The sequence below is a fragment of the Notolepis coatsorum genome (assembly GCF_963971535.1).
Source record: "Notolepis coatsorum genome assembly, chromosome: 13".
In the NCBI taxonomy this organism is placed as follows: domain Eukaryota; kingdom Metazoa; phylum Chordata; class Actinopteri; order Aulopiformes; family Paralepididae; genus Notolepis; species Notolepis coatsorum.
Genome location: NC_140177.1, coordinates 56,419,004 through 56,435,620, shown reverse-complemented (window position 1 = coordinate 56,435,620; position 16,617 = coordinate 56,419,004). Strand labels below are relative to the sequence as shown.

At 45.0% G+C, this 16,617-nt stretch overlaps 1 protein-coding gene across 1 annotated transcript in view; it reads right to left on the bottom strand.

The window, feature by feature from the left end:
• LOC311239231 (uncharacterized protein) overlaps positions 1 to 16,617 on the bottom strand; it is an 85,862-nt gene that overhangs the window by 16,229 nt on the left and 53,016 nt on the right. Inside the window, 2 exon segments of the mRNA XM_084327531.1 lie at positions 2,615 to 2,742; positions 7,801 to 7,969. Of these exon segments, the coding sequence (XP_084183657.1) occupies positions 2,615 to 2,742; positions 7,801 to 7,969 (297 nt within the window).

Below are 16,617 nucleotides of genomic sequence, written 5' to 3'. Positions count from 1 at the left end.
AGTTTTCACTCTGCAATTTCTTTGTTAGGGACAATTTGTGTTTCCGTGGCTTTGGTAGAGACATGTCCCTAGCGTCCCTGACTTATATCATGAGGAAATTGAAACTGTATGGGTGGAAATTATATTTGAAAGGGCTAAATCTGTTCTAGTTGGCACAATTTACAGACCACCAGAACAAAATGGCTTTTATGATACTCTGGATGTGTGTTTAGCTGGAGCTGAGGATGTAGAAAATATTCTTCTTGGGGATTGGAACACGGATATGCAACGAAAAGATGTACCCGTCTTCAAGTCCTTCAGTAGGTTTTGTGATCTGCACGGCCTCAGCCAGCTAATCACCCAACCCACACGAGTATGTGAATCAACACAGACTAACATTGATCTCGTTCTGACCTCTTGACAATTCCAGGATCTCCAATAAAGGGGTTATAGCATGCAGGTTAAGCTATCATTATATGATATTCTGTACCCGCAAAAAGCTAAAACAAAAGGCTGGCTGTCACAAAACAGTCACATCTAGAGACCTCAAAACCTACTCTAGTGAGGCCTTTAACCTAGAACTGGAGAGTCTGGATTGGTCAGAAGAGCTCAGTGGTACACTGGTTGAAGAAACATGGCTTGGTTTCAAAACCAAATTCTCAACAATACTAAATGACATGGCCCCCCTAAGAAACACTAGGGTAAAAAATCGCGCTGAGCCGTGGATGCACTACGAAATATTGACCACTATGAAAACCAGAGACAAAAAAAGCTCTGAGTTTCGTAAAAGTCAGTCAAAGCTTACCAAAAGCTTGAGCAGTGAACTCCAAGCCCACGTGACTGAACTCAAACTGCAAAGAAACAGACTAAGAAATGATGTAAACTCCATGATCAAAACTGCAAAAAAGAATTGCATCAATGACAAAACCGAGGAAAACAAAAATAAACCCTGTGAACTTTGGAAATTACTCAATAATCAACTACTGTAGGCTGCAGTAAAAAACTTAAAACCAGATTTTCAAATATAAACATAAAGACAGATAACACGCTCGTCACAGACAGGGGCGGACCTAGCACATTTGGCGCCCTAGGCGAGATTCACCACGTCTTTCTCTGGTCTGCATCCTCTTAACAATTGTGTGTATTGAGCTGTACTGTATTGTACCCATTCTGCAATCTGTTAATAAAATGTTCAATCAATCAATCAATCCCTATATAAAACTACACCTATGGCCTACATTATGATTAACTGTCTATATTCCCTGTTTTGTCCTCTATCATCTCTAAAACTAGTGTAAACATACTGGTAAGAAATTATACAAAAGCTGCAATCTGATACATATGACCCCTGATAAAAATAAATAAATAAATAAATACATCTGCTCTCTGCTTTCCTCTCAACAGAACTCTGGTAGGACCTAAGGGGTGGGTGTAGCCAGTAGCCACTATAATGACCAACCCTAGGGTCCAAGATATTGACCTGTCTCCATCTGCTGTACACCATGAATCGGATCTTGTCCTTCCACTCAAGGTAATAATAAAGTTAATGAGAGGCCCCAAGGGCCACAGTATAGGTTTACCACCCACTGCTACCTTCAGAGCTGGGCTGTTACCATGGCTACGAGACAGGAAATGGATGTGCCCTAGTCCATCTGCCTTGTTCAGACAAGTACAACTGGGAATGCTGTAACCCGCCCTTGAAAAGCACACAGCTCGGGGAGGCTACGTGGTGCAGTGGGCAAGGCACTCACCACGAATACTGGAGACGCTGGGTTCGCCTGTTCGAGCCCAGCGCTCCACATTGCTTTCAGTTTAGCTGGTCGTCCGTACTAATACACATTGGCAGTATTAGGGGGTGGGAAACTGATGGGTGGGGATCGGGCGTTGTGGACAGCAACTCCTACAGGTCAGTTGGTGCGCCTGCGCAGTAGAATCAGGAAGCGATGGGGGCGGCGCCCCTCCAAAGCGCAGACCCCTGACACTGAAAGATCGCGCCGCGCAGGTGAAAAGATGCGACTGCTGTTACCTCGAGTATCGGAGGGGACTCGTGCTATGTATGACTTAGTCCACATTGCAGCCGGCTTGTGGGAAGCAAAAAACAGCGTTCGAGACAGGGGAGGGTTGAATTGGATGATACAAAATTGGGATGGGAGAAAAAATAGAAAATGGGAGAAAAAGTGGATAAAAAAAAAAGAAAAGCACACAGCTCTACACACAAGAATGAGATCTTCTATGAAGATGAAATTACACTAAACGACGACAAATCCATGAAAATGTTTAAAGGAAATTATTGCATTGAACATCGGCAATGACCCTGATAAGACATTGATCCTTATCATGTAAAAAGACATCAGACAAGTATTAAATGTCAATATATTCCTTCTGACAAAGAACGATGTAAGCTTTCACGGACAAACAATGTTTTATCTAAAGATGGTGTGTTGGAGTGTTAAGAGTGTGTAATATGGAGGTGTATTACTTTTGGGCAATGTAACAGACCTTTCAACTGAAAATAGCCTTCATTGCCTGTCCGAAATTCTTTTTAAAACAGATGTTTATGGTTCATTGTCTGAAGGGTTCAATTATAACTGTGTTTATTATGCAGTATGAACACCAAACGGTGAGCGTGCGTTACCTGGGAGGATACCATCAGGATCCAGCTCAGTGTTCACCTGGTTCTTCTTTGCGATGTATCCCATGACCCAGCAGCAGCGGGAGTAGTGCTGCGTGGCCAGCAGCCACCGCAGAGACTCAGGGAAGATCCTGTGTCAAGTGGACAGAAGAACCTCCTCGTTTAATAAGAGATGAGCAGCACTGAATCTAAATTAAATGACTCTCTTCTTATCACTGACGGGCCTGCAGCGCTGAACCTTACCTGCTCTGCCCTGACCAATTCTGAGTAGTTTCTACGGCCCTGAGCTATTGTCTTGTATCTCATCCTGTATACATACGCTTGCAGTAGTTCTACTAAATTTCACAATTTTCTTATATACTTTGATTCTACTGTCACCATGTACGCATATGCTCACTACGTGTATTTATTGCTCCATCTCCGCCCACTACAAACATGGGAACTCTCTAACCCCCCCCCCCCCCCCCCCCCAACCTCCCCCCCATCTCTCTGAGTGGTTGTCTCGTAGTGTTGACCAAGGTGGTGGATCTCTCGGAGTCTTTGCCAAGATTGCAGTGACTGTTCTACGTGCACCACGAGGCCATGGATCAGCTTCTTACCGTCTTCTGTCCGTGGTCTGTCAACGTGGCTTAGACGTTGAATTCATTGCTGGGTTAAGTACTTCTATTCTATTCACATAATATGCTTACTACATATATCTATTCTATTCCCATATATGCTTACCACATGTATCTATTGCTATGTCCGCCCATCACAATGACGCAAACTGTCTAACGCCTGTCTCGTCTCCCTGTCTCCCTGCGAGTGGCTGTCTCGTAGTGATGACCGGAGTGTTGGACGTCCCGTAATGATGACCGGGAGGATGCAACCCTCTCTGCGCCACCCCCATGCCTCAAATAGATCCGCCATCAGCTCTATTTTTAATCTTTCAAAATGTTGCATGCATTTATCGGTGTTTCATTACACATATGAGTGCATGCTTACCAACTGTTTCGCCTGTTTTATTGCAACACTGATCACCGACATCCAAGAAGGGAGATCCCCCCTTGAACGGCCCTTCTAAGGTTTCTCTCCTCCACATTGCCTGTGGTGCATTTTTTCCTATTTCTAGGTTTTAGTGAGTTTTTCCTTACCTTCGCGTGGGGTATGTCTGGGAGTTTTAAAATGGTGTTTTTGTTTTGTTCTTGATTTATTGTGATGTTTCTTCTTGACTTGTAAGACGTGTCCGGCCCATGGGGACATTAACGTGTGTTGTCGAGCCTGATTCAAAACACCCACTACTACTACCATCCTGCTACCACTCTCCCTCTTGATAGAAGTGCATTATGCCTGTAATATTGTTGCGTGGGTTGCAGATTAAGGCTTTTAATTACTTTAATTTGCTTCTGAATAGAAAGGCCTTTGTAGGGGCGGCTGGGTAGTGCAGTAGACTAAGCACTCGCCTACCACCGCAGAGACTCTGGGATTGAATCCAGCTGTCAGCGGTAGCTTCGGCTTGGTCAGTCATCCCTACTAACACAATTGGCAGTGTTAGCGGGTGGGAAACCGGTGGGGTATGTGTTCTGGTCATTGTAAACTGCGGTTCCTACTGGTCGGTCGGGGCGCCTGTTCAGCAGGGAAGGGATCGGGGGGAAATAGCGTGAACCTCCGCACGCGTTACATTCCCCCAGTGAGAGTCCTTGCTGTCAGGCGAAAAGAAGTGGCTGGCTGACTCCACATGTATCGGAGGAGGCATGTGGTAGTTCTACACCCTCCCCAGGCCGAAACGACCAAGAAGATAATTGGCATAATGACTAAATTGGGATGGGTGAAAAATACAGAAAGCCCAAAAATAAAAGAAACATTTTATTTTAACACTTTAATCGCCAAGGACGCCTTAACTCGTCATTCCCCGCCATGCTAATTCTGCCAATGACGCCGTAACACGTCATTGAGATCAATATTTAAAAAATCTGTGATTGCAATCATATTTCTCCCGCGGAGACTTGAGATCTACTGTTGATCCCCTCTCAACTCTCCAACGGTTCAAGAGCGCCATCTGGTGGCCGATCGGCGGATCGCCCAAACCGGAAACGGAAACTGGTGCTCATCCAAATTCGGTCCGATCACTTGCTATATGTCCCGGGACTCGAGCTCGACACAATGGATAGCGATCCGTTACCAATAACTCGATAAACAACATGATTTGGACGTATATACTATTATACAACCTGGAGATGGATCGCATATTTCAACATCCCATAATAGGAATATTTTTGCTCCACGCTCATCGCCCAACGGCCCGAGGAGACTGGGGTAAGTTTCAGCGTTTATTTTTACCGTGTTCGATACAAACTGCCCTAATGATCATATCACCTACACTACATGAATCATCTAACGTTGGCCACGGAATTATAAACGACCCCCCCCCCCCCCCATCCGGTCAACATCAGATGATAAGTAGTAACTTCTAGAAGCACGTCCATTTGAAATTTTTCATCTGGCGCCGATCGCTATCAAACTGTATTTGATCATCAATATAATGCATTTAGGGCTATAAATCACGTTCTGCAGAATGCTGCAGAAAACGATAAAAACATATTTATACTTTAGACCGTATTCTAGTATGAATATGTGAATGAAAAAGTATAACGTTCCTACATCCTGAACGATAGATAATTGACGTTGAATGGGCCAAAGTAATGTCAATTTAGCAATACAATTTAAAAAGTTATAGCCCTGCAAAGAAGGAGAACTTCTCCATAGACAAATATAGCTGGCAGAGGATGGTATAAGGATGTACATAAGTGTGGCAAAGAAAGTGTTAAAAAAGGCCATTGTTGTTCAGGTGCCTTGTGGAAGCAGCAGCAGTGTGTCGATTATCCACTGCAGTGCTGTGGCATATAACCACGTGTCGTGGCAGGATACACAGAGGTAAATTAATGAGTATTTATTGGCTGAGCCGCAGCGAGGGAGAGACCATAGAACGGTAGAGGTAACTGGAGACGAGCTAACTAGAAGATATTAAAGCTATTTATTAAATTTATTTATTTTGTTTGTACTTTTCTTTTTCCTTGGGAGTCAATTGAGAGGGACCCTCATTTTCAATGATGCCGAGGGTACAATGATAGCATCAGTGATTATAGAACATTCAATCATTTCAAGTAAACAGTAAAACAAGAGCAGTTGTACAATCAAAAACACAACAGTATAGTACAAATAAACAAGACAATGGGACAGTAGCAGGTGAAAGAAAACAGATACAAATGTACAATGTTCGGTCGTTGATTAATAATCTAAAGTGCCCTAGTACTACATTTTAGGTCAGTTTGCAAGAGATTCCATGACACAGCTGCATCAACACAAAAATCTGTCTTTCAAAGTTCATTCCTAATGGTGTCATGGGAGCAGGTCACACATGGACCAGTATTCCAGTGCAACAAAGCTGAGCTATAACGTGGTAATTTACAGAGTAGGGCTTTATAAATGTATAAAGCACGAATGGTTATCACACCTGTCCGTTAATGAGGACCAACCGACCTTAACATAAATAATACAGTGGTGAGTGTTGTACATCACCAGTAATAAACCTCAGTGCAGAGTGGTCAGAGTGGTGAGTTCAAGGGCCTGAGTGTGGAGGCTGTATCATGCCTGTAGATTACATCCCCATAGTCCAGAATGGGCAGGAAAGTTGATTCAACATTCTTTTAATCTTTCTACAGAACAAGGAAACTGGATTTGTTTCTATATAAGAAGCCAATCTTTTGTCGCAGTTTGCTAGTAAAGTTCCCGATATGATATTTAAATGTGAATTCGTCATTGAGCCAGATTATAAGACATTTGTATTCTGTAACCCTTTCAATATTTGTGCCATTTACAGTTGAGATGTGTAGGTTATCGTAGTCTATGTTTTTGGATCATAAGACCATCATGCATCTTTTTATTTGCATTAGAATTATAAGAGCCTTCTGGAGGGCATTAAAGGAAAGCGTCAGCTTCTCCATAGCTAGCTGAGCAATGTCAGCAAAACAGTATACAATTGTGTCATCCGGATATAAATGGGCCTGGCAAATATAATTTATACAGTATATGGTGAAGAGGACTGGCCCCAGGGTTGAACCCTGTGGGACACCATTAGTAATCTGCAGAAACTCTGACGTCTCTCAAACAAGTAGTTCTGAAACCAGTCAAAGGACATTCTACTCATACCAATATTACATAATGTTTGAAACAGCTGAAATAGTGCTGTGATTTGCTCTAAAACCAGATTGGTGCAGGCTTAAAACTGAGTGAGTTGAGAGGAAAGACTTGAGTTGGTTGTTCACCAAGGATTCCATGATTTTAGCCAAGCTTGGTAGTTTGGATATTGGGCATTAATTATTTAAATCACTCATATCACTACCCTTATGAAGGGGGGTCACATGGGCCGATTTCTAAACATAAGGGAATTCTCCTGTTGAAATAGAAAGATTAAATACATGTGTTAACAGCTCTACAATAACTGGGGCAGCCAATTTTAGAAGGAAACAAAGTATCCAACCCATCCTCTCCGGTGGAGCACCTGGAGTCAGGAGGAATACACCACTGTCAAACGCCCTTGGAAATGTTACTGTATAATATCACTGATCACAGCATCTTGTGGTGAAAAGACACTAAATAGTATGAAAAGTGGACACATTGAATATGTAGATAGAACTTAAGATGCCACCACATGGACTATCAGGTAGATTTACAAATGAACACAAGTATAGCGTTAAACTGCACCCAATCAACGATATCTACCTCATTGGTTTTTCTATCAGATGTGTGCACACTAATAGAAGAGGCAGCACTTAAAAGACAAGCTTCTCTTCTATTTCTTAATTATATTAAAAAAAAATTACAATTGACTGCAACAGGATGTAAGAGCTGAAAACGTACAAATAATGAATACACGTTTTTGACATGCATACAAAACCTACTGTAATAAAGAACTAAACGGGCGTAATGTTGTAGTCTAGCCTTCAGACTATCCTATGTTAATGAAAAAGGCGTGTACACTTTGTTGAAAGTGTCACCCAAATTAAATAGGCTACGATAGCATGTTTAGTTGAGTTTATACAGTCTACCACCACCGTATGGCAGGGCACCTTCAAACGCATTATGAAAACCAATGTAAAAGCAGATCTGTGCCAATGTGTAGCTAAGTGCGAGCTGGGTCTTTCCCTCACCAGATGTAGGAGAGCATGAGCAGCAGCGGGCAGATGATGACCGCCTGGAGGACTTGCCAGTCACGACAGAGGTAAGCCACTCCTGGCATCAGCAGCTGGCCGCCGAGCACCACGAAACTGGCCACCATGGTCATGGAGAAACGCCACACAGGCAGACACAGCTCGATCCCTGGCAAAGAGAATAGATGGGGGAGGGGTAGTCGGAGAGAGCACATTTAGTCAGCGATATCTCTACAATACACCCATATTTAGATTTATGATAAAGACAACATACAGACGATATTTTTTTGTGAATATTGGTGGTAATAGAACGGTCGATATCAATGAAAATAGAACATCAAATCTATAAATCAGATTTCTGCTGACAGAAATGGGCCACATGGCTGATGAGATCACCCACACAAGGCGGTAGCCGGAAGGTAAGTACGGAGACAGGCAGGAACACGGATGCCATCGTGATGCAGTGAGGTGTGCCTTGTATTCGCTCTGATGCAATATTGAGGTAATATCACTCTGGCAACATGGCCATCGGCCAATGTATGGCATGACTGATACTAGCTCTGAGGCAGTTAACCCGGAGCACAAGGCAATATGGAATTCAGCTAAAGGATTTATTAACAATTAATTGTTCAGCTGACAGAGGGCATACATACAAACAACATGTGTCTTCTTCCACAACTTTACACTCAAAAGATACAATGAACATACAGTATACAGACAACGCGGCCTGTGCTGTTCAGCGCAACAAGGCAGTAGGCTGCTGTGGCAGTGAGCAAGAAAGAGGTTCCTTGTGCTCATTCCTCTATCAGAATGGCTCCAATTCATCCACGCAGTCATTAACATGCACACCACGCCAGCCCGCAACTACCAGAGACAGTTCACTCCTTTAGGCTGTGCAACACACGGGCATGGACCCCACTTCAACCCTCCCAGAAGGCGATTGGTGCAGAAACACTGGCACTCACTATTTTTTTCCCGTTTCACCCATCCGTTTATCTCAACACATACATTTTTATTTGAATTTGAATTTCTTCTTTCTTTAGTTTTTCCCTCAGCGTGTCCCGCCTGTATCCCGGGCGTATCCCTGGCCGACTGACGCTCCAGATGGGGCCTTTTGGAGGTGACGGCACGGAGAGGACATGGTGGCTGCCGGCGGCTCCGGCCTCATTCTCAAAAAAAGAAAAAGAGGCCCGGAATTTCAATTAGGACCCGGCCCCCTCCTGAGGACATGAATAATGCTCTCTGTTCACGGATACCATCGCAGCTGGAATGACAAAGCCAATGAGTGGAGAGCAGGGCGATGGGAGAGAGCCCTGCTGGGTTTGAACCAGCTAACCTCCAGTCCTCCTCCTCCTCCTCCTCCTCCTCCTCCTCCTCCTCCTCCTCCTCCTCCTCCTCCTCCTCCTCCTCCTCCTCCTCCTCCTCCTCCTCCTCCTCCTCCTCCTCCTCCTCCTCCTCCTCCTCCTCCTCCTCCTCCTCCTCCTCCTCCTCCTCCTCCTCCTCCTCCTCCTCCTCCTCCTCCTCCTCCTCCTCCTCCTCCTCCTCCTCCTCCTCCTCCTCCTCCTCCTCCTCCTCCTCCTCCTCCTCCTCCTCCTCCTCCGTGGTGGTGGCACGGAGAGAGAGCACACTCATGGATCACCGGTTAAGGACTGCATGGGGGTTTGAATTCTTTCGGTCCAGCTTGGGACGTCATGTGCACTGAACAGGTCAGTGAGCGCAGAGACCCTCGCAGCATGTCCAGCCGCGACGAGGACTGTGTACACCTGCTGACACATTCCATCACGGCACATTACAAAGTGCTCATAATGCAAACATGCAGTGTCATAACTACAGCAGATCCTGCACGCTGTTCAGGACACTCTTTCTGATGAATACTTGGGACCAGTGTGTGTGTGTGTGTGTGCGTGTGTGTGGGATCCTCTTTTTCAAGATCAAAGTGACAACTGCATCCAAGCCCGTTGGTTGTGAAAATATCTGTTCAAATACAGTAGATTACAGCGGCCTGGAAGACAAACACCCTTTGATACAGTGGCTCTCAACCTTTTCAGTTTGTTGCCCCTAAAAGACATGGACACCTCTTCTAGACCCCTATCATGGTCTAGCATAGACAACAATGGTGTACTTTGACACCAAATATAGATTTTTATTTCCCCCCTTTCATGCCATTTCATTTAATGACTTATTGGAGGAGGACTATGGATTTTAAATATTCATGATTTACAAAGCGTCTAGGAAGAACAAAAACATCCATACCAAAGATTATATAGGCCTGATGAGTGTGTATTTGTATATGAACCACAGCTTCGATACACATGAACATAGCTGTGGCACTGCAGTAGGAGCAGTAGAGTACAGTAGAGTTTGTGCAAGTGAAGTGGAGGAGGCCTCCTTGAGCTCCTTACTCCTGCTGCTGACCCTAATCCTCCACATCCCTCTCTCCATCAGCACTCCCACAATGCCCTGCTCCGGCCCGCGCGCCAGACACGAATCTGGCCCCGACTCAGCTGATGTCACACACTAGCCCCTGAGGAGTGACACCAGGTTGAAAAAAAAAAGTGCGAAAAATTACCCCTAGGTCACATCCATGTACACGTCGGGTGGAAGAGTGACATCAGCGATAGCCAATTAATAATCAGAGATAATCCCCGCCCCAAAGGAGCTTTGGCTGGTTTGCTGACTTTGGCAAAACAACTGTGTGATTCACATGCTGTGGAATGGAACACAGTAGTACACTAGCCTGAGCACAACACGTTCAGTCAAGGAGGCCCATTGTTTCCTCTTGAAAACCACTGTGCTGATCACTAGGGGCCCTCAGCAGCCAGGGGCTAAACGTTGTGACCTTTCCTCGTCACATGAGCTCCTCATGGCCCCTTGCCATGATGTCACCCCCTGATCCTGTCCACTGGGTTTGTGTGTCACATTCTCTCACACTGGCTAACGATCAGCGCTCAGTGCTCATACCGTTCTTCTAAAAACAGCACAGACAGCCTGGTGCACATAACTGTCAATGTTGTTGTTGTTGTTGTTGTTGTTGTTGCAAGTCATTTAACACATCCGGCACCAGACCCGAGATATCCCAGGGTTTTGGTTGTTTATTCTTTTATTCGATATTTGTATTCATTATTCATCCACTGATCTCGGTGTTGCCATAGGAAAGGATTCTGCGTTCGCCAAAGTGCAATACCGGCCGCATCCTGCTAGATGGCAGTGCCGCCCATCCTTTGAAACCGTATATCTGCTAAATTTAGAGGGAGCCGAGTAAATCGCTTCATCCGACCACTTCGAAACGCATCTGGCACACTCGATCCATAAGTTGTGCCAAATTATGTCCGGGACCAGATGGACACCAATACTGGAAATCGCGATCAGACAATTGGAATATTCTTTTTGGAATAACCCCCATCAAAGGTAAGGACTATCTGGGCGGTCAGGTGGCGTAGCGGAGATTGCGCTCGTCACCAATGCAAGAGGCTGTGGTCTTGACTCCCAGAGTCAGCATTGCTTGAGGCTTGGGCTGATCGCTATAGTAACCCGTTTGGCTGGGCTAGGGGGAGGGCAAGTCATGGGTGGGAATCTGGCGTTGTGGACAGCGACGCCTACAGGTCAGGTCTGGGCGCTTGCTCAGCGGAGGCAGGACTTGATGAAGGCAGCGTGACCTCCCACGCGTTACACTTCACCAATGAGAGTCCTCGCTGCCAGGTGAAAAAAGAGTCACTGGCTGTCGCCGCGTGTGTCGGAGGAAGCATGCGGATTACTTCAGGGTTCCCTTGTACCGACCAGTAGGAGAACATGCGCACAACAAACAGGTAGGGGAGGGGGGGAATTGGCATAACGACTAAATTGGGATGGGGAGAAAACAGAGAAAAATCGAAGAAAGAGAGGATACATTTTTTTTTTTTTTTTTAAAGGTAAGGACTATCTGACATAAATTTCAGCTTGATCCAACAATGTTTTCATATCTATCCAGCTGATCAGCGTGTGTAGCGTTGAACACGAATGCCGTTACTGGCCATCAAAGCATAAAAAAACGACCCCCCCCCCCCCCCCCCCCTTCATGCATTCATGATGAAACATAATACCTATTATATACATTTGATTTGGAAATAGTAGCGTGTCCAGGCAAGAAACGCCAATGCTTATAGTAGAATACATGTAGCGCCCTATAACTCAGCTGTGCACACAAGCATCTTTATGTGTGTTTAAGATAAGGTCACCCTTTGATCAATACCCTATCTTGAGCTGAAGGTCAATAGGCCATAGGTGCAAGTCCTTTGAGCTAAGCTGCCTGTTAAAACCTAGACCTACTCCTATCCAAGCTCCGGGAGGGTCATCAAAGAGAAGCCGCCTATTCTCAGTCCTTGCCCCACAATGGTGAAATGAACTACCCACCCCAGTTAGGACAGCCGAATCCCGTCCAATCTTTCGCCGTCGACTAAAGACGCACTTCTTCTTAGGGGAGCTCCAGTAGCTCACCACGTACCGCGAGTGCTATTTCAGCGCCGTGGACAACCGCGCTCGCGCTGAGCGCGTTCGAATCCCGGACGGCAGCCGTGCCTTTCCCAGAGTGTCTTTCCCCCCCATCTGAACCCTTTCAGCCTGCTCTGTCGGTCGAACTTGACCAAGTATGAATGCGAAGAAAAAGCGATAAACGCTAAAAGAACCAGGTGACTGGTCAAAGTTTAAAAAACAAAAAGACGCACTTCTTCAACCATTATCTGAAATAATGGGGGGGGGGGGGGGAATAAAAAAAATTATAATCTAACCCCAACTAACCTTACTGTCATGCACTTGTCCTAATAAACTAACCAACACTGTAACACGCATCACTCTGATGAACATTGTTACTCAGCTGATAAGAGTTGTACCCTTCCTGATGACTTGTCGTACAGAACTTGTAAGTCGCTTTGGATAAAAGCGTCAGCTAAATGACTAAATGCAAATGTAAATGTAATGTTAAAAGAAAAGGTTCCTATCCTACTCAGGGCTATCGACATGGCTGACGGCTGATAATGTCCACATTCATCAGATAGCGTTATGATGTTATAGCGTCAGTGTGGGGGAGTCTTTGGTTAAAGAACAGACACTACTATCACTAAGATATCCACTCTAGATCCCAAACAGGAACACTGTGGCTGACTAACAATAAAGACGAAGAACCTCGTCAAACAAAACACCAGATTCATGATTAGACCGGAGCAGAAAGTAGAGAAACCTATACAGTATGTTATTCATTCAAACTTGATTTAATCTGGAAGGATCATTGAGAGCAAGCTCTCATTTACAATGACAGAGAAATACAAAACATAATAAATACAAAAAAAAAGAACACATAGAAACAGAAAGTCAATCAATTAAACATTTAAAATAATTAAAAACAACTGCAGACTGTGGTGAAGTGGTTTGCTATTAAATACAGGTTGTTATCACATATAAGTTATATAGGTACAGGTTGTTATTATATATAGATATTATATAAGGGTAGAGGTTATTATATATAGGTATAGGTTATTATTATATATAGGTATAAGTTATTAGGACGGGAATCAGTATTATACTTAATGTAGTAGTAGTAGTAGTTTATTCATCTCACACAATACAATATACACCATAATTTAACAATATTTGATTTTACAGTGACTGAAAAGGTACAGACTGAAGCATAATGCTTATATATGCCTGTCCTATATTCTTAACAAAAATAAGACTCCAGTATTCTAAAATAAATAGCAAAAAACAGTATTATTCACCCTTTACAAACAATTTTCTTAAAAACCAAAAGCGAATTACTCATTCTTAACTGTATATCATCATTGTTCCACATTGTTCCTGATGGCTTGTCGTACAGAACTTGTAAGTCGCTTTGGATAAAAGCGTCAGCTAAATGACTAAATGTAAATGTAAATGTAAGTTAACCCCAATAATAGAAATACACCTCCTTTTAATCCCTTTCTTAGCTTTTTGAAGTCGTTGGGGCACCGGTTGAGAGAGTGAGCAGTTTTAAGTACCTCGGAGTCCACATATCTGAGGACTTGACATGGACCATACACATTGACAGTGTTATCAAGAAGGCACGACAACGCCTCTACTTCCTTAGGCGTTTAAGGAAGTTCAACGTGAGTCAGAAGATCCTCAAGAACTTCTACTCATGCACAATAGAGAGCATCCTGACTGGCAATATCACCTCCTGGTTTGGGAATAGCACTGCACAAGACCGTAGCAGACTACAGAGAGTGGCCCGTTCAGCCGAACGCACAATTGGAGGGGGGCTTCCCACTCTCCAAGGCATTTACAACAAGCGGTGCATGGGCAAGGCGAAGAGAATAATCAAAGACTCCAGCCACCCAAACAACTGCCTCTTTGAACTGCTGCGGTCAGGCAAGCGATACCGGAGTCTCATGGCAAGCACAGAGAGACTCAGAAGGAGCTTCTATCCCCAGGCCATCAGGATGCTCAATGAACAAGGCTTGAACAATCGTAACAACCATCAAATGCACTCACAGCACACACATCCACACACTCACTTTAAACAAACAACTGACTGCTGCACCCACTTTAGAACACCTAAACACACTATATTTATTGGCAAATAATTTGCACTACAACCCATACCTCATTACACCTTACTGTAAATTGTACCTAAATTGTACCTCATCCCATTTCTGCATTGTACTGTATAGTATATTGTAACTATGTATATATTGAACACTTTGTCTACGTACTTGACTTCTATTTTATACTTACTATACTTTTTATACTTATCTATTTTTATCTAGCACAATCTCTGGCGCAAAACAGAAAGAAGCATTTTATATAAAAGTATTCTGTACTTCTGTATGACAACTAGTAAAGAAACTTGAACAGTAAATTTACAAATATCTCTCAAATCATATTTTCTTTCATGTATTGAAAAAAAACCTTTGCACGCCGTCTGGGAGTATCTTTGCTTTAGCTCTGTACATTATTTGCATAGTTTTATAATAAACCAAATCATTACATTTCATAATATGAGACTTTATAAACAATGGATTTGTGTGTTCATAGTAACCAGCCTTGAAAAGGTTCCGAATGGCCCGCTTTTGCAGTAAGACTATTGGATTTACTGTCTTTTTAAATGTCGACCCCCATACTTCCACACAGTAAGATATATAAGGAAGTATAAGTGAACATTAAATGATGTGCAAGGCTTTGTAGTTTAATATATCCTTACATTTATACAATATTGCTACAGACTTAGATATTGTATGGATGATGATGCATTTTGTGTGATAATAGTATATAAAACTTGAGATGTTCTGCGTCTCGAGCGCTCGCCGCATGAGGTTGGTTTATATGATGAGTCCTTGTGCAAATGTGTACATTACATTGTACCGCATTGGAAATAAGTATCGCTATCCTCAGGAGAGACACGTTCTGTATGCTAATGAGGTAAATAAGACAAATGTTTTCCTCGATGAACTAAACCCAACTAAACATCATTGTCATGATCTTGCATTCCCACGGTCAGAGAGGACAGAAGACAGGAACAGGGTTTCCCGCAGCGTCGCTGACTTGGCACGTGGTCCGCTGGACTTCACCCGGGCGGCTTGCGAAGGGGGAGATATCAAGCGCTTGTGTCACGCTGCGTCTGTCTCGTAAACAGAGGGATCTACTTGATCTTACACACTCATGCAATCCATTCACTTCTAAAGAGAGAAGACGCGGGGGGAAGGCATGTGGGAGGGGGGGGGGGTATCATAGTATAAATGTAGGTTAACATGCTGAGGGAGAGAGAGAGAGAGAGAGAGGGAGGAAGAGTGGACGGAGAAGGGGAGGACGTTTGCCGAGCAGCCGGGAACGCACACTCTGCACAAAAGTGAACTTTAACCCTGGTGAGAGGAAACACTGAGTCTGCACCTTCACCCATTTATCAGGAGACGGAGAGGAGGGGCGGGGGTAGAGGGAGAGGAGGAAGAGATGAGGAGGGGCGGGGGTAGAGGGAGAGGAGGAAGGGATGAGAGGAGGGGCGGGGGTAGAGGGAGAGGAGGAAGAGATGAGAGGAGGGGCGAGGGTAGAGGGAGAGGAGGAAGAGATGAGAGGAGGGGCGGGGTAGAGGGAGAGGAGGGAGAGATGAGAGGAGGGGCGGGGTAGAGGGAGAGGAGGGGCGGGGGTAGAGGGAAAGGAGGAGGCGATGGGAGAGGAGGGGCGGGGGTAGTGGGAGAGGAGGGGCGGGGGTAGAGGGAAAGGAGGAGGCGATGGGAGAGGAGGGGCGGGGGTAGTGGGAGAGGAGGAGGCGATGGGAGAGGAGGGGCGGGGTAGAGGGAGAGGAGGGGCGGGGGTAGTGGGAGAGGAGGAGGCGATGGGAGAGGAGGGCGGGGGTAGAGGGAGAGGAGGAGGCGATGGGAGAGGAGGGCGGGGGTAGTGGGAGAGGAGGAGGCGATGGGAGAGGAGGGCGGGGGTAGAGGGAGAGGAGGCGATGGGAGAGGAGGGGCGGGGGTAGAGGGAGAGGAGGAGGCGATGGGAGAGGAGGGGCGGGGGTAGAGGGAGAGGAGGGGCGGGGGTAGAGGGAGAGGAGGATACGTCTTTAACCTTTGTATCGCAGGGGGAATGGGTTCATTTTGTCGAAAAGCATTTGCAATTTTGCATTCCCCACAACAGAGCCTATATTCTCCCTCAGTCTGATGCTTCAGAACGTATACTGTGTATTTAATCACTGAACAAGGGCTGATCAGGGATCAGTTGAAGGGCTTAACGTGAGCGTACCGAGATGTCTTTCCATTCTCCATTCACAAAGCGCTGAGGTCTCTATCCACACGGCTTCCCAGAGTCAGTGACAGGAGC